Source organism: Manis javanica, chromosome 17, assembly GCF_040802235.1.
Source record: "Manis javanica isolate MJ-LG chromosome 17, MJ_LKY, whole genome shotgun sequence".
Taxonomy (NCBI): Eukaryota; Metazoa; Chordata; class Mammalia; order Pholidota; family Manidae; genus Manis; species Manis javanica.
Window position 1 is genome coordinate 42,768,029 of NC_133172.1, and position 27,186 is coordinate 42,795,214.

At 38.3% G+C, this 27,186-nt stretch overlaps 1 protein-coding gene across 4 annotated transcripts in view; it reads right to left on the bottom strand.

Annotated features, from left to right (window-relative positions):
- Positions 1–27,186, bottom strand: part of CDH8 (cadherin 8) — a 347,671-nt gene that overhangs the window by 146,404 nt on the left and 174,081 nt on the right. For all 4 annotated transcript variants that reach the window (XM_073225673.1, XM_073225674.1, XM_073225671.1 and 1 more), the window contains 3 exons: positions 14,244–14,411; positions 10,601–10,788; positions 7,170–7,423 (listed from right to left, as the gene is read on the bottom strand). In XM_073225673.1, the coding sequence (XP_073081774.1) occupies positions 7,170–7,423; positions 10,601–10,788; positions 14,244–14,411 (610 nt within the window). The remainder of the gene's footprint in view (positions 1–7,169; positions 7,424–10,600; positions 10,789–14,243; positions 14,412–27,186) is intronic.

A 27,186-nucleotide genomic window follows, 5' to 3' on the forward strand; every position in this document is an offset into this window, starting at 1 on the left:
GTGAAAAAGCAGGAGGATTCATATGGTAATAAAAAGATACACATTCTATTACATACATAGGACTATGTGTTGTGATATTTGTAATACTCTGTGCATTAGAATCTAAAGCACAGATCAGCACAAAAGCCTGAATACTCTCCCTTACGTCATATGCTCCAGGTGCTTTAAAAAACTACAGAAAGTTCAAAGATTAAATGTGCTGTTTCCACTCTCTCCTTAAAGAGTGTTGTACCCCTTAGCTAATTGACTTACCTATGAAGTCCTAGTTTAAATTCACTGGCTACAATGGTTTTATTCCCAATAGTGTTCCTTAGAGTGTAGTCAGATAGATGTTGCTCTTGGAGAAAAACAGTGTATATCTATTTTTCAAATTTAACAGGCATAAATGTACTTTTATACTATAAAAAAATGTGTTGCTAAACATTAGTTTGCAGCCTTTATATGGAAAATTTATACAAAGATACAATTTCGAGCCAACTGCAAGTGAGGATGCTATTTAGAGCCACTTATAATGAAATAAACCCCTTAGTTATGAATCAGTTATTATATTTCACTGAACTCCAACTGTTTCTTTCTCACTGCTTAATTTCATTCTAGCTTTTGTTATTATGCCTAAAGAAACCATTTTAACATTTTCTCGCATGCACTTTGAGTATCAAAAATTCCATCTACAAGTTTTCAGCTTTTTGCCTCTAATTGCTCTACTGGTTGTTCTAGCTGCTTTAATAAATAATATTGTCAGAGTTCTGCTAGTGCCAGAGTTCCAAGGTCCATGCATCACATATTATTTATTATTCCTTTAAGGAAAAAAAGGAGCCTTTTCCTACCCAACAGTATTGCTTTATAGTGAGAGAGAGAAAATGAAAAAAATGAGAGAAAATTATAAACACTGCCCACCCTCCAAATTAGTATGAGGTTCTCTACACTGTGAGATATTTTTACCTTAGCATCACTGGATAGCTATGCTTGCTTCTATTCAAGTTAGGAAACTAGCAAACTTCTCCCTCCATGAGACCCTAAAGTTCTGTAATGTAGTTTTGTTGATCATCTTCAGAGAGCATGTACTAAAGGCTAGTTAGATAAATGTGAGTGGCTTGGGTTTTCCATGGCTATTCAGCCAGCCAAATTATTATAGAATAAGGACCATGAGAGCAAAGACTATGTCTTTATAGAAATTCCCTGGGGGAAATGTGGATTCCACTGTTATTAGTTGTATAACTAAATAGGTAAGTTTGTATATATATATAGTAATGTGACTCATTGAAAAGATGACTATGTGATGAATGCACTTAATGAATTAATTTAATGAATTACTTTTAGTTAAATTCAGGTACAGTGAGTTTTTGGAAGAATGACTCAGGAGAGCTGGTACTTTTGAATTGGGAGAAAGTCAAACTTTCATCTGGCTAAGAGTGTGAAGGAACTAAATATTCAAATTTTAATTAGTTTAAAAATACTTGGTCCTTGTACTAGACCCTTGTACTGCTGGTGGTGGGAATGCAAAGTGGTAAAAGAGCCACTATGGAAAACAGTACGGAAGTTCCTTAAAAAATAAAAAATAGAACTACCATATGATATAGTAATCCCACCTTGGGCATTTATCAAAATAATTGAAATCAGGATCTTGAAGAGAGATATTAGCACTCCCATGTTCGACTGCAGCACTATTCCCAATAGCCAAGATGTAGAAAAAACCTAAATGTCCAACAAAACATGAATGGATGGAAAAATATGTGGCATGTAGCTAAAATGGAATATTATTCAGCCTTAAAAAGAATGACATTCTGTAACATGCAACAACATGGAACAATCTGGGGGACATGAAGCTAAGTGAAATAAGCCTGTCACAGCAGGACAAATACTGTACGATTCCACTCGCATGAAGCGTCTAAAATAGTCAAAATCACAGAAGCATAAAATGGTGGTGGTTGGAGGCTGGAAGGAGGGGAAAATGGGAATTTGCTTATCAATGGACATAAAGTTTCAGTTATGTAAAGTGAGTAGGTTCTAGAGATGTGCTGTACAACATTATGCCTATAGTTAAGAATAATACACTGTCCACTTAAAAATCAATTAAGAGAAGAGGGTGGATCTCATGTAAAGTATTTTTAAAAAAATGCAGATCTTTACCAAAAACAGGAGTTATTGCAAGAGGGAAGAAAGAGTCTATTGATACACAGTCTCCCCTCCAGATTAATGCCAGGTTGTCTATAGTATAAAGTATTTCCACTCTAGCATCATTGGCTATCAGGACTATAAGGAGTGTTTTCAGGAAAAGAGCTCATTAACAACAAGCCTGATAACTGAGGTGAATTATAAAAATGCCAGAATACAAGTAGGGAGAAAAAGAAAACACGCGATGCCCTTGTGTTGAGTGGGCACTTACATTCAAGAGAGGCACTAGTACGACAGAGCCCTGTGGCTCCCGTGATCGTGCGTCAGCCTGCTCTGCCTGCTTTTAATTTAAGCAGCTCCCTTAGTCTTGCTCTGGCACATGAGTGTTCTGAAAGACATAGGAATCAAGTCTCTAAACAACATGCCATCTCAGTGCCATCATGGCACCAAATACACACTTGAAATAAACTTTTTTTTGAGAGGAAAAAAATGAACCTCACCGGATTTCCATGAAAGCACTGACTTTTATTCAACACCCACCAGGTGTTTGAATTTTTTACCTTAAATATAAATAATTTCAGAGTGTTTGTCCCAAAGTACCGGCTCAGGAAACATTGTGTCCTCATCCTACTCCACGTCTAAGATGCCAGAACCGAGCAAAGCATAGCAGATGTAGTGGCCAATGGCATGAAGAAAGCTGGGTTAATACCTGCCCTGCGCCCCCTGCTATGTCACCCACCATGCACGGGGAACCCATCCCATCAGAGCTCTAACTTATTTCTCCCTAAAAACTGGCATCATACTGACTACTTCACAGTGTCTTTTGTGAGAATTAAGTGGAATGATACATAAATATGGAGAAATAACACACAGAAACAGCACAAGGTCTGATTCATAGAATCGTAATGACATTGTTTCTCCCTCTACCTCGCTGATCACGGCTGGGTGTGCAGCCCAGGGACAAACCCATAAAAGGGAGCCAGATGGATGGGCAAGAAATGCTCTACCCACACTCTGGCTAATCCCACAGACCTGGTTTGTTTTCCTTCTTTTGTTGGTGTACATCCTGGATTGAATGAGGCCACTTAAACAAGGAAGAGTTTGTTATCTCTAAGAAAATTGGTCCTGCTAAGCCATCCCAGCATGGAGAGGCACAGCTGGGGGCACAGAGACCACAGGGAAAGAATGGGAGTGCGGCATAGCGACACGTGGCAACAGGCATTGGATCATCAGGAAAACCCAGATATGCATCAAAATCCCACTTCTGATGATTTGCCTGACATTGAGCAAGTTAGTCTTTCTTACCCTCAGTTCCCTCATCTGTGAAGTGAGGATAATGAGCACGCATATTATCTCACAGAGGTGTTAGGGAATGAGATGAGTATATTTAGCACATCCCTGCCACATATTAAGTACTTACTGGTAACAATATTTATAGCAGTAGCCAGGGAAAATTATGCTAAATGAGGTTAATTAGACTATTTAGCATGTAACTATTAAAGAAAAAACAGTTCTGCCCACAGTCAGCAATCTTTAGTAGAAGGACCTCTGCTAAATACTAGGTTTTGAGTTTGTACTAAAGACACAAAATGGATGGTGGCTGTATTCATTGGTAAAGCTACTACATATTTCACAACTTAATTTAATGACCACAGGAACCCTGTGAGGAAAATGATATTATCCCAAAATACAGATGAGGAAAGTGAGTCTCAGAGAATTCCAGAGATCTGCTGCCTGGGAAAGTGGCAAGTGATGGGATTTGAACCTTAGTATGCATAAATTAAAAAATATATCATCGTTTAATAACTTACACAACTTAGTTCTATATATCCTGAGACCCATGTAGTATTGAAGAAGCAAATGCTGAATTAATGTTCCTGGAAGGGAGGGGTAAGACTGTAATTTATGCTTCTGTGTCACTGTCTATTTTCCCCTGGAAGGAGATATACAGACATAAATATAGACACAGGTAGTACAAATATACATAGAGGTTTAGGCATAAGAATTTTAAAATACATATTTCTAGCTTGACAATGTGTTTTAAAAGAAATTGAAACTCATGGGAAGTTGACCAACCAATAAATGACTGTATGCTTTAACATAGCAAATGCCACAATAAATGCCTAATTCTTGTTGGATGGCAAAGTAAACATTCCCCTAAAAGATGGATACATTCTTGTCAGCATATAAAATGTAACAGTTCTAAAGAGACAGTAACGCACAGCTATTTGTTGCTCAGTGATTCCCTGAATACCCGTGTCCTCTGCTTCTGTTTAAAAAGGTTAAATGGCTCTAAATCTGTCTGGTAGACTCATAAGGAACTATACATTGCTCTGGCTAGTCAGGAAATTTAATTTTCTATTCAAATTAACCAACTGTGCATAGAGAAAGGAAAGTGACTCTCCATATTTGATGGGGCAGAGTTGGTGGTGGGGGACAACATCAAAATACGGAACAGAACGTGGGAAATGCAGTTGGTGACTCTAAGGTTCTCATCTCACGGAGCCAATACACCTCCAGTCAAACCTGTGTGGGACTTGCCTTCTGAATAACGCATCAAGCCCTTGGAAAGAGTGTTTGCCCCCTCTTTAGGTGGGACCGTAGACACCAAGGACATAGCACTTGCCTGACTTCTGTCAGAAGCACTGACAGGTCAGGTCTGTGTCATCCAATGAAAGTTTATCTGTCCATAGCTCCTGGTAATGCAGCCTCAAATCCCCTTGGCTTGCCTGAAAATGAAATGCTTCCAAGGTGGAGAGTTGCTGCTAAGCAGCCTCAAGCTTCCTTTACACCTGCCTTCCATACCAGTGGCAATAATAACAATAACAATAGAAATAATAATAATGAATAATAGAAATAAATACAATGATCACCACTTAATTATCAGTGAACTGGAATCACGATCATCACTATTACATCAAATAAATGGAGAGACTCTGACATGTGCAAAACATGGGGAACTATGAACCTGGATTTTTACCCAGTGCTGCCAGTTTGAGGTTACTGTCCCTGCAACCTCACCTCTAGGTGATTGAGAACATGTCTCAGCACAGGAAGTCCATTCCTGATACCACTGTGGATTCTACATTTGGACTCTGTAAGTGATTGCCCCATTATTTGAACCCCCACTTTCCCAGAGGGTCCCTGGCTTGGTGTAGTCATGAGCGCCTTATGTGTTCCTTGCTGACAAGAGTAGAAATTTTGTCAAATCAAATGTTAAAACTGGCCCTTTGAGCCGCTTCTCAGTCGGATCAATTTTGCTAACTGCCTTCATTTTACATCTCATGCTTATCTGAGGAAAGTGGCAATTGCTCCTTTTCTGTACTGTCGGAGGAAATGGAGTAACATGAAATAGGGAAGATGTATTTATTCAACAAATACTATTGCCAGCATTTATATCAGCATTTCAATATAGAGCCATTTCATAGCTTCATTATTTAGTCAGAAAATGGATGCCCATGTAAATTAATTTTTCTGGATATTTCTTACCCTCATGTTTGACACTTAGACCTTAGAGAGACACAATTCTTTTAGGCAAATATGGGCATTCTGTATGTCTATACTTGTTGAATTTCTTTAGAATGGAGAATGGACAACCTACCATTCCTCAAATTCCCAGGTGGAGCTTTACCTTCTTAGAGGTTAGGCTCTTTTGAGGGAAACATTTTTGTGTCCTTCTGGGATATATTCTTTATTGTCCTAAATTTAGAAGTGGCTTGCATTAAACACAGCTTTTCTTGGAACTGAAAAGAATTATTTTTTTGCCCAAATTCAATTATTTGGGGCATCGACTCTTTTGGTGGGTATCACTTCTAGCCTCGTACTTTCAGCACCCTCGTGGGTAATGGGAATTTAATACATAAAAAATAATTGAATAAAGATACCTCCAGAAAGCTCTCACTTGTCTAGTTTCCCTGAATCAACTAACCGGGAGGATATCTATCCTAGATCCCTGTGACTTAGAAATTGAATGAGTTGAGCATGAGCCGACATCTGAAACATAGATTGAGTAGACAATTCTTGAAAGCTATATTCTTCCATCTAGTTATTCCCCTTTTTTCCCCTCCCTTTTATTATTATTACTTTTTTCCAACACACATTTCTAAGACGATATTTGAAATCCACACTCAAACACATCATTAGGCAACACTTCACCCTTGGAGACCAGTGTACAAGTTATGGATTTTCAGTGTTGTTTTGGAAGAAAGCTATTCAGCTTGAGCACCTGTACTGTCATTTGGGTGACTGACAAAAGAGAAAAGATGTTCACAGTTCAAGAGAAAATTAAAAAAATAGAATTGAGCCTCATTTCTAAGAAAAGGCAGAAAAACGTTAATAAGGGATTATTTCTCATCTCAGGCAAAAATTTTCTGAGCAGGGAAAGTATAAACAAAAGGTACTTTCAAAATGGCAGAGAGAATTTTGTTTCAAAGGTAGCAATCCAGATATGCTGACTTATCAGAAATGCCCATGAAGTGATAAGAAGATCATTTCAAAGCCAAACACAAAACCCAGAAATAAGCCAGGGGCCTCTGAATGCAGAAATAGTGGTCTCATGCCTCTAAAATTCTTATGTATAATTCACTGTAACTATCAAAGGAGAAAGAAGATAAGCCAGCAATACTTGCACAATGCTAGAAAAAAGCAAATGCACAAACAAGCAAAAAAAACCCATATCATATGAAAGACCCACCCAAATGCACTGCAAAATGCATGTGATTTTGCATTTTCCTTGAGCTCTCTGAAAGCTGGAATAGCGTTACTCAACTTGATATTCCTGGCTCAGGGCATTGATTGTAGCTGTTAGTAGGTGTGCATGTACATGTGCCTCCATTGGTGCAGACTGCACGCTTGTGCCTGCACACACAAACAAATTGTGTAAGCCTAAATTCCAAAGTCATGTGAGCACAGTCCCAAAGGCAGCCGGCACGGAATGTACACACACACACACACACACACACACACACACACACACACACACACACACTCTCATTTTACGCTGATTCGCTTGTCATTGGACGTAGACAGTATGCCTTTGAAAAAAAAAAAAGTACCTTATAGGACTGGAAGTGACGTCAGGGTCACGAGCAGTCACTTGCCCAATCACGGAGTTTAGAGCGGCATTTTCATGAACTTCGAGGAGGTAAGTGGGTGAAGAAAAGACAGGAGGTTCATCTGCATCCTCGACCACAATTTTGACTGTCGCCGTATCTTTAAAAGGCCCCCTGCCGCTGAAACGTGGGTCAATATGGACATTGGCTGCCTCTACCTTCAGCGTATAGGATTTTTTGGTCTCAAAGTCCAGAGGCTGTTAAGAAATGACAAAGATGAATGTTTCTCACTAATGACCACAGCAGCAAGAACAAATGAGGGTAATGCTGATGGATGATAGTTATGTGCATTTAAGCCCGTTTGTGAGCCTTAATGGGATCACTCGCCATTCCCTCAGATTCAACCTGTAAATTTTACAGGCATTTATTGATATCTGTTTATTATACAAGCTCAGTGAATCTAATCTCCTTTTGTTTTGTTTTGTTTTGCTCATTTCACTTGGAATTCACAAAATATTCACAGTCATGAATTGTGCCATCAAAATTTCACTTCAGAGTCATAATAAAATTTTACTCGTGATGGCCTGACCTGCATACCAATCAGCCAGTTAATCGGGCCTCTGCTGGTAGGAGATAAGGCAGCATCGAACACAATCTCTATCTGGGAAGAATATTTTATCATTTCTGCAACAGCGTGTGAAATGTAAAGAACTAGGAATAATCATTGTTTAGTCCAAGGAGACAGTATAAAGCATAATTCAGCACTAATCTCAACAAAGAGAGTTTTCTTATTTGACTTCCAAAGTATCATTGCTCTACTGATCTTGTGACTAAAATGAAGTTTATTATTTTTTAAAGGTATTCTTAGAAGGTCGCTATTATGAGTTCTGTGCATGAAGCAGGTGGGCATATATAGAAATAGGCTTGCAGATGCATATCTATTTGTGTTTATATTTAGAAGAACGAAGGGTAAGAGCAGTACACATAGCTAGCTATGCCTGGCCATTCCTCCACCAGCCACTTAAAAGCAACTTGAAATTACCTCATTGCACCATTACTGACAAAATATTTCTGACATATTAATACCTCATTCCTTAAAAGCCCCAGAGACTTTAGCTAATGACCTGGGTAAAAGGACACAGTCCCCTTAAATTACCAGAAACCCATCTGTATCAGAATCCTTACACTCCATTATCTCTGCAACTCATAATACTTTGGATTTCAAGGATGTATGTCTGTCAGGTTTCAAATAAACAATTTAGGTTTGCACTACAATTTCTTAAAGAAACAGAACTTTAAGCCTACAATGCAGATTTTTTAAAAAGTAAGGCACAGGAATGCAAGCTGGCATTCGTGAACTCTTTCAGAGCTCCTGTACAAACTGAAGTAGATATTCTTATTTCACAGCCGTGTGCTGACTTTTTTATATTTGAATGAAGTTCTAAGGGCACATGGCTTTTGGGGGAAATATTTTCTAGTAAATAAGGCAGATACTTTCCTGTCTATTCTGAAATCACTAGGCACATGTACCTATGAATAGACATTTAACATCAGCATTTTCACAATTTGCCAATCATTCCTACTGTACCAATATTGTAATTTCCAATTCTTCACATGCACTGTTCAGGGTAACAGATTATGTTCTGCTTAATTCTCAGCACAGTATAATGACAATGTGTTCAAACATATTCCAGTGTCCTTAGGGTTTTATCAGCCAAAAAGAAGACCCTGGAGTTGTGGGAATATGACTCCCTACACATTGTTCTCTAAGGTAAAATACATGTGTTTCTTGGTGTCAAGATGTATAGTATCTGCTTCCAAGTTTCTGAATAATGGTGAATAAAAATACAGCAAACAGCTAATTGCTTCAGTTTATAAAAGCACCTTATGGTAACAAAGGATAGCAGTTTATAATAACAATAAAAATGACATTAGGAACCATTACCCCAGGAAAATGTGGCTCTGGGTTATTCAATAATTGACTCAAGTATAATTATAGTGTGCTCTATTTCAAACATGAGTTTTTAAATACTTTGCAATTCTGAACCTTAACTCAAGGCAGGTAGAAAGGTAGTGTTGCTCAGCAGAGAGTTAAAATAAATGCAGCCATTTTTTTCTCAAAATTTATTTTAAAATTCATTTTGTACATAAAAGTATATCCAGAAAACTTCAAGTTCCCATTGTCAATACCTCCCCAGTAGGGGATTTTAAGAGCAGGACCGTTAGAAGCAGATACCCATGTAACATGACAGCGAGAATCAGATAGTAAGCTGGGGGTCATGTCAATGTAACATTGATCAAGACAGAGGGAAGAATTATTGGCTGCCAATAGCGTGGTTCACCATCTACTTATTCATGAACAAGCAAATATATTTAAAACTTAATTTGTATTATTTCATGGCAAAAATATGAAGAACAATATTACACAAAATACTTATAATGGGGATAAAGTGTATTTTTCCTTGTAAATGCACATGTCCATAAAACAATGAACTATATTCTATACATTTTTTATAGGAATGCAGATGTCACAAGGAGAAATATGGACAATGTACAGAATTTTTTATATCTGCCACATACACACACACACACACGACTGCTGGCAAAGTGGTCATAAAGTTTCATACATTATTTGTACTATTGATTGAGATATTTCTTTTGTCAATGGTAGTCCCACACCCAGGTACAAGGCAAAAGATAAGCTTCGTTGATCTCAATGCTTAGACTTCCAATGCATGGTTTAGAGGAGTCAGTGGAAGCAATGCTGACCCTGTCTTTTTAGTGTCAGAACTGGTCAGAACAACCGAAGCTGGCTGTTCAGTCTGTCTTTGAGTTTCCCTGCAAGCAGAGCCTGCAATAGAGACTTAGTAATTTTCCATGTTTTTGCAGAGATATTCCAGGAAGCAGGTGCACAGAGATGGGGAAAATTACATCGAGAAGGATTAAAAGCCATTGAACTTGCCACCTCTGTGGGCACCTCAAGGCTTCTTCCCACCAGAGATCCTCTTAAGAACCACAATCTAGACGCCTCAGATAATTTTTTCAAAGGATAAGACCTCCCCACCAGTCTTTGTCCTTCATTGCTAGAGGGTCCCCTTTGCAGTGTTGACATCTCTGTGTAGCTTGGAGCGCTTTGTTTAAGAACTGAGCAAATTCCTGCAGCTTTAGGGAGAAGTACTGAGGCATAGACAGGAGAGAAATAATGAGGAAGATGGGAGGCTACCACTACCATGGTAACTGTACAAGAGCTTTTGCTGAAATGTAAAGTGAGGCCAAGGAATATGAGGTGCAAGAGGGACCCTCTTTTTTCACAGCAAAAGAAGCTAAGCCTCTATTAGCCCTAAGATTATGTCAGGAAATCCACCCAACCTCTGCCAACTTCATGTCTCAAGTCTCAAAGAGGTATTCTGAAGATGAACAAAAGCTGGGCTTACCTTTCTTAGTCTTATAACGCCATCCTGGGCCTGGGCATCGGAAGTGATTTCAAAAAGTGCTGTTCCATCTCCATCAATGATGTCATATGAGGACTGTGCATTTTCACCAATATCTTGGTCATTGGCCTTCACCCTCCCTATCGCGGTGCCAAGAACCACATCTTCTGGTACTGAGAAGTGATATAGACCTTAGAAAAGGAGAGAAACACTGAGCATTGCACACCATCCATTCATTCACTCATTCATTTAGCAAATATTTATTGGGTACCTTTTTTGTTCTGGAAACTCCTGTAGATGTTACCAAATACAGTGATGGGAAAGCAAAAAATATCCCTTTGGCTGTGGAATATACAACCTTTTCCATGAGTCAGAGACAAACCATTCCCAGAAGTCGTAGTGATCGCTCTTTGAGACTCTTCTGAGATAGGCAACTTATTCAACCATATGTTTACAAAGTATATATTTGGAGCAGTTACATCAGGATGTTGTGAGTCTATGTGAGTGTTCTTTCCAACTCCCTGTATAATCACATTGGCTGCACATTGGGGTTTCATTGTTGCCCGGCATAAAATATAAAGCTAATTTCAGCATAGTAAATTGCAATGTGTAGCACACTGAAAGTCGCTTTTGAAGTTACCTTTATATTTACAGACTTTTGAAGTTACCTTTATATTACAATTTTTGATAAAATCCAATTACTAAACTTCTGCTGTGCCCTGCAGCAAGCTGTTCAGACACATGAAACCCTCCACTTGTTCCTAAAGTCCTCGTCGCCCTAAAGACCAAAAATCCTACCTTCCAAACTCTCTAGGCAAAATACAATTACAGTATATGTTCATTCTCCTTTGGGGGGCTGTAAAACTTGTCTAATTAATGTCATTAGTCCTATTTTCATTCAAAAACACTCTGGTGGCTGTACTGGTGGTGCTCACTTGATTGGGACAGGGGAAACTGTTGGTGCCCTCGCCATAAGCCCTGGCCATTGCCACTTCAGTGCACACTTGCCCCATATCTAAATGCCAACTCCTGCATTTCTTTGCCTAAGGGTTTTCTCTGGCTTGCAGACCTGTTTTGCCTACTGCCTGTGAGGCCAGAACCACCAGTAAATGATGCCCCCAAAGAAGCAGCCTCGAAGACTCACCCAACTTAGTGCACAGAATTCCAAGTACCTTCCCTCTTTGGTAGGATCACATTGGGCTATTTCTTTTCTTTTCCCTATTTATACTGTTTCAGAGTTTCCCCAATGGGATCAAGCTGCAGTACCCCACAGCAGTAGCTGGCTGGATAAATGCACATTACTGGCCCTCTGTCTTGCTCTTGATCACATCCTCACTCCCCTACTGGCATTTCTTGGGATCATCTCCAAGATAAACTGCCTAGAATCAAATTTTTGTATCAGTGTCTGTTTCTGGGGAATCCAGACTCAGACACCCAGCCAGTTTTAGTTTCATTGAAACAAAAACAAGGGAAAAATAATATTCCATGAATTATAAACTCAAAAGGAAAAATTAAATCTGAAGAACATTACCTAATTCTACTTTGGATTCAATCACTGAGCTCCTTGGATAAACTAAGGCTCATTTTACCCAATGTAATAAAATTACTTCAGATGATGGGCAAGGTTTTCTTCTAGCGCTAACACACTTTTCCTTCATGATGAAATAAAAATGTCTCTTAGAATCATGAAATTATGGGACTGGGGAACAAAAATGTTTTCCAAACAGTTTTGCCATTAGGTAGGCATTGAACATCCTCATGTTGAACACAGATCTCCCAGTTCTCTCATAATTGGTGTAACGATTCCATTTCCTTCCAACTTTATATTCCAGGTAAGGTATGAGATGATCCCCTTACGTATGCTTATTAAGTAAATAAGGTAGCACCCCACTGCGAGTCCTGTGTCAAGGAGCCTTGGGAAATTGAGGAAATGAAACATTTCTTTATCCATTCCTATTCTGCTCACCCTCATCATCTCTATCAGTGTGATCATAGTCAATAGTTACTGCCTCTAAGAAAGGAAACACTTTTGGAACTCATCTACCACTGCTGAATTGAAACAATGATTTTCGAAGAGAGAAGAGTTGCTTATTAGAGCATTAACTATGATGGCAAAGGAAAAGGAAATGAAAGAGTTGGGGGAAGGACAGGAGAAATTGTGTTCTCCAGTTCAATCATTTGGCTAAAAAGGGTTGCATTGTTGTCTGATTTATGAATGGCTGGAAGTGAAAATTCCAACATTCTTAGTGAAAATGCATCTTTTCTGTTCTTAATGAAAAAGCGTGCTTTTTTCTGTTCTTTCTACCTTAGAATTTCTGAAAGCTACCTCCAATGTGTTATTTTCCCCTCCGTTTCTCACTCTCCTTCTCTCTCCTCTCTCTCTTTAAAAACTGGTTTTCCTAGGTTATTTCCTATCCCAGCAAATAGCACCAGCCTGCATCTAATCTTATATCTTATATCAGAAATACAGTAACACACCTCCTCAAGTCAAACTTCAATCTATCCTTAGATTTTTGTTATCATTAACTCTTAAGTATCTATTCAGAGCTTTATATTTTTCTTCATTTCCATTTTGACTACTCTTTGTTGCCAGGGCTATCATTGTCTTTTACATGCATGATTACAACCACCCTTTACCTGGCTGCAGTGTGAAGACATTGGGATAAGTCTGAATTTCATTTCTCTGATTTTCAGAATCAAATCCTATTACTCAATCTGCAACTTAAAATCTTCTAACGGCTCCCAGTGATCTTAGGATAAAGAGCATAGTTCTCAAGATGGCCTACACATCCATGTATGGCTAACTCCTGCCTGACCTGACTCCAACTTCTCTTTCAGCTGTAGTGAAAATCTTTTGATTCTCCTCCAGGGCCATGAACCCTTCATCCCCAGGGATTTCGGACATCTTTTTCCTCTGGTTTCAATTTTTCACTTTGTGCCAGTTAATTCCTATTCATCATTCATATCTCAATTCCAAAGTCTCCATGTCAGGAAGCCCTCCCCAAATCATGTCTCTGTCAGATTACTTGGATAAATGTGCAGAAGAAAGGGTTTATGAGAGTCCAAGAAAGTTGACAAATAATGATAGTCTCCCTGATTCATTGACGGTGGCTTCCTAGGATGCTGTGGAGATGTTTCTAAGGCAGAGCCCAGCTTTAGCAGGAATGGGTAGAATCAATGATCACTGATGGTTCCCAATCGCAGGAAGGAGCATATATTTTGCAGTAAATTCACTGCACAGCTGCAGATTTAGTCTTTTCTACAACAAGTAGTACTAGTGCTACAGCAACATCTGAAGTGCATTTTAATCATCCTCTCACATTTTCTTAATGGGTGGTACTATGGAATAGAGAAATAAGCACATGTCTTGCAGAGAGACACACTGGTTCCAATTCTCAGCTCCAGTACTTACTATATGCTTGATATTTGGAAATTTTCTCAACTTCATTGAAATTTGTAAAATGGGGATACATTTCACATTGAAAGAACAGGGAGGATGATTGTTTCATATGTCTATGAATTACCATATCTTGCACATAATAAAACTTGGTGACTGTTTGTTTTTTAGATTTGCTGAGAATTAGAATGTAAACTCCAACAAAAGCTTCATATTTAGGTTCTCACCCAGTGCAGGAAATTCACTTACTCTGGGCAAATTTCGGAGGATTGTCATTAACGTCGGTAAGGGTCACTGTAAGTGTGGTGGTTCCAGACAGGCCACCAGAGTGTCCACCCATATCTTTGGCTTGGATGACAACCAGGTACTCCTCCTTGGCTTCTCTATCCATGTTGGGAAGGGCAGTTTTTATAATTGCTGAGGGGAAAAAGTGGGAGAATGATTTTCAGGCAGATAGCTCATTCAAAAATGAAATGTGTGAATCACATACACGCCATATACACAAACACACACATGTGCATGCAAGTCCCCAGTCAGATAATTTCCTGTTTTCCTTTGACATTTAACTGGTGTGCATCTGTGATGTCAACACTGAGAACAATTTTAGTTCTAGACATTAGTGGATCACTTGCAAAAATACATTTTGTAATGCATAAGAAGAACTTGTAAAAATACACATTGGAAAGTAAACTGAATGGCATACTTTTGCCTACCAAATTACAGTATAAATCATAACATAGCCTTATCTACCCAGGAAAACCCTGGAAGTGAAAGAATCCTACAATTTATCACAGACTCCAACTCCCTACAAGAGGAATAAATACACAAATAGCTTGAAGGCTCTAGGGTCAAAGATAAATTATTCTGAAACTCACAAACACATTAGAGAGAAGAAAGCAAGAAATGCATTATTTGAATCAACTCAGATACGTAAAACACCAATCAGAATTAAAATAGGCAAGTGTCTAAATACTAACGTACTGTTCAACTACATTTACATTTTAATTTTTAGATGTTTAGTTACATCTTTTCTATTGGAAAAGTTAGAACATTTTAGAAAAATAGGAAGATACAGGGAAGAGAAAAGGGTTAAAAAACATAAAATCATACAAAATAACAATACATGCCATCAGCACTAAAATGGTGTGTTTTTCTTCTGACATATTTTCAGGGTTTTATCTATCTGCTTCTTTGTATGTTTTACTAGTAACTTAATATTCTTGTTAAAGTTTCAAAATTTGCATAGATATTTCTCAATTTATTTTGAAAATCTTTAGCCCTCTAGCTACTCTTGTACCTCTTTTTGTAGATACACATTGCTAACATTTTGATGTGTATAATATACATATAAAACATTATATGCATAAGCATACAAATGTACATACATTTATGAACTTTTAACCACAAATGTGATCATGATCTAGGCATTGTTCTGGGACTTTCTTTTTTCACACAATGCCTATATATTTTAGATCTTTCCTTATTAGCATACAGAGGTCCAATTCATTACTTCTTATAGCTGCATAATGTTTATTTATGAAAGAAGCATATGTAAATTAGGCATTCGCATATTAATGGATATTACATATTTCCAATTTTTTCCCATCTAAAAGAATAATCAGGTATCTTATAATGGAAATACCATATTTTTCTGTGTCCTAGATTTCTACTTTATGTCACAAGATGCCTTTCCCCAGCCCCATATTGCTAAAAAGCCTATAATAAACATTACTGCGACTAGCCCGGAGTATTTGTATGAAAAGGATGTGTGTTATATCTCTGGCCCAAGTGAAATAAAGATGTGTAAAGGTAATTCCCCCCTCTCTTGTAACCTCAGGGACATCATAAATGTTTAATTCAAATTAAGGATGAGCTACTCTCTTGGCCACTTCTGAAATTGTAATCCTGATTTTTTGGACTCATGTGCTCTAAATTAAATTATCTGTCTGTAAAAGGTTTGTGAGGAGTTCAAGTCCCTGAATCATCTAAGCAGCAGGCAAGGTGCAAGGGTGCCCAGGGAAATCTAATCCACCCAGGCAGTGAGCAGGCTGTAAGAAGAGCTGTGAGTTCTTTGGTACTTTATTAGACCCTGACCCCACTTTCATATCAGAGATTCCCCACTCAGGGAGCAATCAATTATGTAACCTGCTTATTTGGAAATACTGGCAGTACTATAATAATATCTTTCAACACAATGCTTTGTTTCAGGATTTAAGCATATGAAAGTACTCTCAATAGATCGTACTTACATGGTTATGGACAAAAGCAGAAATAAAAGAAAAACAGAAAAATAGCAATCACTCAGACTTGGATCACTATGTGGGGAAGAGAAACATAAGAAAAGCAGCAAATAGAGCAAAATCTCATCATTTAGCATGATGATATTCCAGTATGGTTACTCTACTAGGGATATATATTTTCATAACTCATAACATCTTCGTGATGGACCCAGTTCCCATAGGAAGGATTAGAAAATGTTTTTTTCGCATGATGTTTACATGAGTGGTTGCAAAGCTTACATGCCAGCATATTCTAAGGTGTTCATGAATTAAAACTTTTCATTGGCCTTGGAACTTGACAGGGAGCCTCTAGTAATGAGAAGAAACTGGTAGAATTCTTCAAGGAAGGAAGCAACTTTTTTTTTCAAAGAAATCGATGGGTCAAGGTTTACACCTGAGTTCTTCTAGGTTACTCTCATAGAAGAATTTTTACAGTTTCATAAGAATCAGAGAAGACTGGTATGTATTATTCTCATGCCTTTTGATATATATTCTGATAGTGTAAGTTAAAAAAAACTGTGATGTCTGTCAGACACTTGGAATTAAAATAGATTTGAGGCTCAGTTGAAAAATAGGAAACCTGGGTTAGTGTCTATGAGGTGTATCAGAACATGAGTGAAGTATCTTGAAGGAGGGCCTTGCTTAAATGGAACAAGAAAAGCTCCATGAGTCTCTGCTTATTGCAAAATTGCTTATGCCATCTACCATCAAGGTATACAGCTTCCTACTCTGGATGTTGGGTATGCATTGGCAATTTGAGTCCCCGTATAAATGCTCCCTCATATTGAAGTCAAACAAGTTTGGTTTCTCATATTCTCACACTTACCAGCTTTGTGACCATGAGCAACTCATCGAGCTCATCAGAACTCCACATCCTGCTTTTTCAAATGCAAATCATAACCAGCCTCTCATTGTGGGTGTTCTAAGAGTACATGAGCTAATTCATGCAAACTTCTTGAAACCCAGCCATGTTTTCCCTTTTCCCCATTTTACTTCCCAACCAAAATTTATTTCATGCTTATTTCATGCTTATCTGCATGGTGGTTAGAGCGCTCCAGGAGCTCCTGTGGACCTACTTTCTAGCACTCTCCACCTACTCTTGGCATGGCGAGTGGTCTTTATGGATCACTTCAATGAGCTCTCTTACATTTTGGATTGTGTTTTATTCAACCAACATACATTACCCTAGGGGATAGTGAGACTGGAGAAGGGGGAAGTTTCAGACCCTCCAGATACCTCAGTCACCTGTTGGGCTACTTGTAGGTGTTGCTCGAGCAAAGCTGCTTGTTGTGAGGTTGAGAGTAGAGGCACTGGGCTCAGAAAAAGCAAGAGTTCGTATTGAAGCCAATTAAGCATGCTGCGTGCCCTAAAGAAAGCTGCCCTGATCTCTTGCTTTTAGGACCAAGGATGATGACGGCATTTCCATCACACCTTGGGGTGCCTCACTATTTCTTGATGGTCTCTCTTAATCTGGCCATGCTTTTGTTAATAGTTCCTTCATTAAACTCTCCTTAATCACCCCCTTCCTGCAGGCCCCCTAAAAGATAAGGTTAGGAAACTAGTTCTTTATCCAAGTGTCATAAATGTTTCTAGCGTGTCCTTCTTACACAGACATGCACAGTTCAGAAGTATTTCAATGCAATAACATGCAGGTGTCCAAAGGACCACTGCTTGAGAGGCAAGGTGGGCATTTGTCTCCTTACCTGTAAAATGTGAATAATACCTATTCAGTTCAGTGAGATGTTCCATATAATCCAGCTGGGAAGCTGCAAATCTGGGGATATTCACACTTCCTCTTTTATTATTCAACATTGGGAGTGGGGTTCCTAATTTCTAAGGCAAGCAAGGAGTCTCTCCAAGCTTTCTTTAGGGCACACAGCATGCTTAATAGGCTTCAGTACAAACTCTTGCTTTTTCTGAGCCCAGTGCCTCTACTCTCAACCTCACAACAAGCACCGACTCATTAGACAATCTGAGACAGAATTTCAGGAGCTTTTTCCCTGCTACCCTGTGGCCAAAAAGGCAGAATAGGAAAGACCACAGTTTTCTCCTGGCACTGGGGCATATCTATTATGTTACTTAGCTTTCTATATTCCTATTCAAAAGGCAGATCATTTCACTTGCACAGATACCACAAGATGTTGGTAAACTCCTAAAATAGAAGCTTAAAAACTGCCTTAAAAGTTCCTTTTACTTGGTCTCCCCTGAATTATTTGCATTAGCTCACATATTCTCCCAAGTATTAGTAGCTTCAGGCAGCTCTTTTGTAGACAAGACAGGAAACTTCCATATTTTAAAAATTGTTGTTTGGTATTAAATACTACCTAACCCGGAGCAGAAACATAGTCATTATTTCCCCTCTCAGATTCAAGAAGTCAAAAATTTTGGCCTATGAAAACTAAGAAGTTACTGAAATCCTCAATTAAATAGCATTTTTACCCATATTCAACTTTGTTTTTAGAAGGCAGGTAAGAGATCCCTACACCTTTTCTTTTTGTCAAAATAAACTAATTTAAAACACCTCTTGCTGGTGTTAGGTTTAAATAACTCCTCATTGGCCAAAACATGAATTGTGTCCCTCTGTTTTCACGGTGGTGGTTAGGCAAAGGTAATGCTTAGGCCACACATTCTCAATGCCCAGCAATGTGTTCAGAAGCTTGAATATTATGTTTAAATGTCCATTATATCAACTGGGAACAAATTAGAGTTTTAATTTTATGGCAAGCAGTATGACAAAATGCTTCCTCCTGGGAAGGTTAGGAAAAGTCTTTGATGTAGATATTTGATAAATAACCTTACAAAAAAGAAAACCAACTTAGCTCATTAAGTATGGCAATTTCAGGACTGACATGGTGTTGAGGTCTTACACATTTTGTCTGACTTCTTAAATTTCCAACTCAAAGCTTCTAAGGTTAAGACTTAGGTCTTTTACCTAGTTATCCTTAGATAAATCACAGAACATCCCTGGGGCAAACTTTTCCTTGAAATTAAGGGGCCCTAACATTTTGAGAAGAAAAAAAGCACAAAAGCAGAATAGGACTGTCCTGATGGATTCTCAGTAGCTGCACAGTAGAAAAGGGAATGTAAACAATTGCATTTTAGAAGAGTTTCCCTGAAATTTCATTTTGAAACTAATCTAATCAGAACATTCAATTAATAGGAACAGTCCATTCTCCATGATTTTAATTCAATGAAGATTGTGAACATGGCACTGGCGAGTGGGGGTGGGAAGGTCTGGGACTGGAGATGAACGTTGGTAGGATTTAGAGGAGAAAGGGGACATCATCTTGCTCTGAAATCAGCATTCATTGCCCTACTATGAATAGGCTGATGTGCTTGACGCTCCTGTATTTGAAAGACATGGTTTTATCTTCACTTTACTCCATCAAATGGAGATTTCCCTGGTGTAGTAGTTTAAAAATTTAAATACTAGACTGGCCCAAGTTCTTTCTAAGTGCTAAACAGCTGTTCCTATGTCTCATCATCCAGGGCGTACTTCTGATTAGAATCCAGTTTCAGTCATCTCAAAAATTCAAAATTTGCGCTGGTTTTTTTTTTCTTCCCATTGTCTTTGGCGTTATCATTTGAGAGGCATTTTGTATCCACCCCGAAGACTTCTTTTTATAATTTCTGTGATATCACCAGATTGAGCGGCTTCACGAGAAAGGCAAGGAGATGCTGATTAACTCCTTTGTCATTTTGAAGGCTGATTACTGTAATTCACTTTTTGCGGGTCTCTAAGATTGTGCCGTTCAAAGATTGCAGTTGATATAAAATGCTGTGCTAGACTCCTCTTTTGAATGAGACTTGTTGAACGTATTATCCTGGTTATGAAATCACTAGCTTTGTTATTCCCCAAAACTCTTGCCCATTCCATGTACAATTATCATCTTACTCTCTGGGAAAAAAAGGGTCTTTCACTTATCAGGTTAAGTGGTACAAATTCATCAAGCATAAGTTCTTTTGGGGGATCATATACTACACACATACTTTCTGATAGCCAAGTGATTTGTACTACAGGCTGCCATTTACGAGGGACAAAGGATATATAACCAGAGATGCTTCAGTACATGCCCACCTTATCACTGAATAATAGCTTCAATATAGTAACTTCAGTAATGCCAAACCTGCGTTGCTGTATCACAAAGGAGAAAGTGAACCATTAGAAAGCCGTTTAGTCTTTATAGGGTTCAAAAAAGCCTGCATTTCCCTTTCTTTGTGGCTCTAACTTATGAGTTGGATAGGTAGATGATGACGATAGATAGATGATACAGAGAGATGAAAGAGAGACAGCTAAAGATGATAGATAAATAGAGAGAATAGTCTGGATAAGGAAAAAAGAGATTTCTCATATAATTCTGGTGCTTTTGCAAAATATAACAACATAATTGGAAAGCTGATGGGTTAAATGTATCAGGATTCTAAAGCTTATTTATATACATGGATCTGTTTTTTTTTAACCTAGGAACTTATCCTAAGTAACTTATAAAATTTCCTTTCTCCTGCCCCCTGAAAATTTTAGATCGAGATGTTGTCCACTTTTTTGTTATGATATTTTTAAAAAGCAAGAAATTTAAGTATGTAACAATAGGGAAATATTAAATTAGTGTTTAGGAGTACAGAAATCAAAGGTCTGTAATGTGAAATTGATGTTAAAAACTGTTATGAAAATTCTGTAGCAACATAAACAGCTTATAACAATTTTTAAATTTCATTTGAAAAATAATGTATGCCATGATGATTCTTTATTATAATGTACATATAGATCTGGCAAAGAATTTACATGAAACTAACTAGCACAAAAACTAATCATGTTTTTGCAAAGGAATTGGAGGTTGTGTGCCTCCCCCAATCCCCATTTCCCATCAGTGTGTAATGGGAAGCACAGGACTCTATCTGTTAGAAAATGGTCTCTTAGATTTTATAGATGGAAACTTGTTCTTTAGGAGTATTACCAGCCATGTGATCTTGGGCAGATCACCGAAACTCCCTGAGGCTCACTAATTCATGTAGAAAATATTAATTGCCAAACAAGATTTAAGGTTGGTATTATTACATGAGAGGTAAAAAGTCAAATGTTTTACTTTATCCCTACATAGATATAGCTGTAGATGCTACTATAAAGATATGTAAATATATACATAGCTTTGTATTATTTTTATAAATATATGCATACACATATACACATAATTTTGTATTTTCATTTTATAAATAAGTGCATGCACATATATATGTATGTAAGTAAATATTTAATGGTAATAATTATTAAAACACACATATTATTTTAAAACTTAGAAACAAAGATATTATTGAATGATACTTCAAGGTATTAACATCCCTCATGAACTTCAAAATGGAAATGCCCTCACTGAGAAGTCTAGGTGACAAAAACTTATTTGCACCCAAATCTCTACATGATTGGCACCCAAACTCCTCTTTTACCACAACACTGTAGACAGCATATGTCTTTGATTCACCTGATAGTTCTTCAGGCTCTCGACATATTTTGCATCTCTGCTATTTTGTGTGGATGATGCAGCATAGACCATCTTTGCTCTTTACTGGTCCTCCTGAAATTCTATCCATCCTTTCAGGCCCAGTCTGATGCTCCAGAAGTCAAAAAGCCTTTGGAGTTAAAACTAATTATTCTCTTTCTTTTGATCTTACACACCTTTCCTAGCAACTTCTTCATAGCTTTTACTGTTCTGTTTCTTCTTCATTTCCCCACTTCCCCTCTCATTCCAACCTGTCCTGATAGTAAGTTACTGTGAACAGGAACCATGCCTCATTCATCCTCGTATGCCCAGAACCAAATACAATCTCTAGCACATAATACGTATGAACAATGTAGGAGAGAAGAAAATAATACAAAAGGAAACAGATGAAGAAGAAATAAGCAGTATTTGGAGTTTTTTCTAGCTGCTTTGGGGACTCAGCACTGGAGGAAGCATGCGCTAAATGAATATTAATAATTGTCATGTCTCCAGGGACCACAAGCATTTAGATACAATTACAAGGTGACAGAGTCACTAAGTGGGGGAGGAGAGTGTCAGGACTCTAAGTCTTTCTGCCGTCAAGGCTCAAGGGAAACTCAAGGGCTATTCCATGCCAGGTGAAAGGCCTAATGCTTCAGTGAATGCCAGTTAAGTGTATGTGTTTTGCAGACTAAAGAAACCAGGGTTCTCATCGTTTCTCTAGATAGTTTATCCATTTCAGAATTCACAGTTGAGTTATTAAATTTCTCGGTATAAATATATGGTATAATGTTTTCCTATCTCAGCTATTCTCAGGATTAGTCAAAATAAGGAGTTACGGTGATGAACCCTGTATCCTAGTAGCAGTTCATGAATTGGTTAATTTAGGGTGAATTCATGAAAAAAACAATTGCTTTGATCCATATGCTTTACCAATAGTGCTCCAGTATTACTTGTTACTTTTGAAGTTGAATTATCATTTATTTCTCCTGGCATATACATAAAGATAGGCCATCCAAATTTTCCAAAAACAATTCATGGAAAAATCAGTTGAAAAATGCATTATCGCATGAATATTAGGGATTTGAAACATGGTCCAGCAATGAGAAAGGCCTTAAGCAAGGTCACAAAGTTAGGCAACCCTTTTCAACTGTGGCCAAGCAGGGATCCAAATCTTGGTTTCTAGAATCTTGGCTATGAAATATTAAAGAAATAATATATTCTTACTTTGCCAAAAAAACTCTACATATTGCCTTAGTAATATATCTTCCCCCAAATTTCCTCTTATGCTATATCACAGCATCTTAAAACGAGTCTGCTTGACAGACATGACTTCTTTCATATGGAGTTTATACATTAACCTCTGTATGACCTTGTCAGTTTGTTTGAAAACTGTTGCTAGAGAACAGCAGGTTTGAGAGCTTTAAATCAGACCATTGAAGATCATTCAAGTATCTCAATGTGTACAAATTGCTTCCTTACATGTGAATTTCCTGTCTTATAATGCAGTATATTCTTTTACTAAATAGCTGTAACTTCTTAATTACCACACTGTGTGGATCATAGCCTTGTCTGTTTCCATACCCATATGGAATAACATATGAAATCACTGTAAGTGAATTAACAATGATACCCCATCTCTATATTTTTGCACACACTGTGCATAGTGACTTCAGTGTAGTGACTGTCGTTTCTGTAACTCCTTGGATTCCCCTATTAAATAATTCTGCACAGGCCACTGTTTACAGCATCAACACATGGCTAGCCAATAACTGATGCTACTTAAATTGCCAATTTTGAGTTACACTGAAATACTTGCAATTATTCCTATTCAGAGTTAAGGTGAAATTTCTTTTCCCCTAAATGAAAACACTTCCAGGGACTCCTCAATCAAGTGGAATTATTTCTGTGAAGAACATGATGGCGCTATTCTTTCCTTAAGCCATAATTCCAATAACTAATTATGCATATAATAAGTATGGGTGGTTTAAAAACAGCAAAGTGAAAGTCGTTAAAAAAAAATTTGGTTGCTTTCTCCTAGCAATTCAGAACTTAAGCAGATGAGAATGGCAGGGTTGTAGAGGAGAGAAAGCACAGGTTTTAAAGTGACCTATTAAGAAATAGAGCCAGGATTGAGACCTGTGTCTAAATAAAGTTAGGCAACCCTTTTCAACTCTTAGAACTGCAGTCTTCTCATCTATAAAACAGACATAGTCACACCTGACACTATATAAAATTGCATCTAACATTGTTCACAGAGCATAATAGTCATAACAAATTTTAATTTAATTAGTCATTTCCCCAAACGCTAAATTTGCCCCTGATTCCTCTCGTAGCTCACTGGGACTTTCTGGTACCAGATCGCGATCACACACAGCGTGTCGTATTGATTACAGCCCGTCAGTGGAGGCACGGAGAACATGATGTTTGAAGAGCCCGGGAGTCGATAGCAGACGGGTTTGGTTTCACTTCTAGGTGTTGTGAGTGACCTGGGTGTTGATCTTTACATCTCTGAGCTTCTGTTTATTCTTCTGTTATATATAGTGATTATCCTAGAGTTTTATTTACTTTTTTTCTTAAGATGGTTATTAAGGAAGATAACACATGTAAAATATTTAGCCAATAATAGTGGAATAATTAGCTGATTACTGCAGCTACTCCTTCTATAACTACCACTAATACGACATTATTGCTGAGTGATTGTGAAGATCAATCACAATAAAAATAGCAATATTCTGTATCTTACTGGGGCTTCTTTTGTGCCAGGTCCCGCACAGCTACAAAGTCTATGGGTACATACGGGACTTGGTGTAGTGGCTGCAAAGGGTCCCCAGCCACCTGTATAGCTAGTGTAATTGTTACAATTATCATTTCATCTTTACCTTTCATAACCATCCAGTGAGGTAGTTATTACAGTTCCCACTAAATGATGGAGAAACACGAACGTTTGTCATCTTGATTAAATTATTTATATTTCTGTGAGCTTCAACATGGTTGAAACAGTTAATAGACCTAAAGCGGCTCTCAGCTCTTCGCATTACACCAGTCTGTCTCCCTTACATGTTGGAGGTTCCTGATGGTGACTGATACCCGGCTTCGGAGTGTTCTGCTTGGTAAGTCTGCCTGTAATTCCTAACCCAGAGATGCCACACCAACTCAAAGACCTCCCGCATGGAACTGCCAGTGGCGCACTAACCCTGATTTGAAGTCATCTCTAAAATGCAAAGAATAAGACACTGTTAAAGAGATTAGCTTTGCTAATAAAATTTCCCAAATTAACTAAACTCTCTACCTCAAATTTTAAGATAAATTTATAAAGCATGCATCTGCCTCACAGGCCATTCCACGTGTAGCAATAAATGATCATTGCATGAGTTCTGCACATGCTTGGGTCAGGTTCCCATCATAAAATCACAACCCGTGTCTTCAGAGACGTGGGGCAACTATTTGCATCCACTGCGTTAGTTAGCCAAGGGCAGAGGGATATGACTTACTTCAGTGAGAGGGCTTTGGGAAAAAGAGGGACTTCCTTTAATTTTGGTGGCTGCCACAATAGGCATCAAACATGTGCTGAGCACTCGCCCCAATTCCCTTCAAACTTAAAATCAGGGGCCAGATGGGCTTAAAAGACATATTCCAGGGTTTCCTCCCACTGTCAGGCTTCTACTGCTTTTTCTTTATCAGCCAGAGACATTTATAAAACATTGAGATGCTCAAAAGTGAAAACTGTTCCAGCACTGAAAGGAGTTACATATTCACTTAAAATTCTGACAGCTTGATTTAAAATAATTCAAGGGGCACAGATCTCACAACCCACCCTGGATGATCTCATCACTATCCCTTTTGTACCTTTCAATCCAATACCCTTCCCGCCCTCTTCACTGAGGCCCCCAAGTTCTGCTTTTGAGATGCTTCTACATCCTTTAGGGATGCAGGCTCTCTGTCTTCCCAGCAGAGTGACTTCTCTCCTTTCCTTCATATTATCTCTCAAAATAGAATTCTCGTGCTCCCCCTTCCCTCTTCTCAAACAGTCCTCCTGCGTGATTCCTTCTTTATCAGATGGGGGGTGTTATGCAAGAAGTAACATCAGCTTGCCTTCCCCTGGCACAGTACTTGACACTCTTTATCATTCATGCTTATTATCATGGGATTTACTTTATTTTATATTTAAGAAAAAATTCCCCCCCCCTCCCACAAATTACTTGTACTCATGAAGTCAATGCCTTTTAGCTCCCATTCATGGACCTAGACTAGAGGGCAGGTAGCACAACATGCCCTGAGCAACACTGCACAGAATAAGGAGAAGAAGGAGTGAGGCAAAGTAACTGACAAGGAATAGATCTGTCATTGTACAGATGTTTGTCGAGGACCTCCTGCATATCAACCACGGTTTCAGGTACTAAGAGTTCAGTGGAGAAAGCAGACTAGGAGGCTAACTCCCCAGTCTTTACATGCTCACTGTAAAAGCAGGGCAATGCACTGCAGTGCACGGAGCTCCGTGAAACAGGGCAGCCAGGCTCACAATGCATTATCTTTCTTGGCTCCAGCTTTTTCATCTGTAATCCGTAAATACAGAGATACTTACTTTGCAGGAAAAAAATGAGACAGACATATGTCCCCTTCAGGAGCTAGTCATTATCAGCGGTTCTCATACACATTGGCCACATTTAACTATGATTAGCCCAGGATATTTGTAAATATTGAAACCCAGGTATGATCACATCCCGTGATAGAGAGGCAATCATCGGGATCTCTAGGTCCCTCCAGGACACAGATAATTAGACTTGCATAAACAAGAGGCCATATGACCTTCCTAGGAGGCAAGCCAGAGGCAAAATCAGTCAGAATGGAAAGTGTGGTAGGTGTTGTAGTTAATACGGGAGTTACCACCCAGACGGTTAGTAAGAGCAAGTTTGTATGGATTTATTGTTCCCTTTATGACAGTTGTCAAAATACATCAGAGCTGTTTTTAAAAATATATTGTGGCTTATGATTTTTACTCTTTATATTAAAATTAAAAACTAAGAGGTGAGGACACCTTCCTTTTCTTACTCTAGAGTTTTAAAAATTGCATGACTCTCCTCTCTCTTTTCCTGATCCTTACTCTTCTCATTCTCCGGTCTCTCTTTCTTCGCTGCTGTATGTATTCTTCTTTTTAATGTCTTTGAATCAATGAATATGGAAGTTACACCTTCTCTATCTGTCTGCTTCCTTCAATTAAGTTCCATAGACACTCAGTGATTACCTGTTTGCTAAGCATGAGGCTTGGTTTGAGGGGTCTGTGCAAGATTCTCTGCAGCAGGCACCCACAGTAGGTGAGAGACCAGTTCCTCCAAAGTTTCATCGTAATTACAGAATCTGAGGATTGTATGTTTATCTGTTTTTTTCCTTCTCACAATACGAAGGATTTAAGCCACTGATCCTGTGAAACTTGCAGTC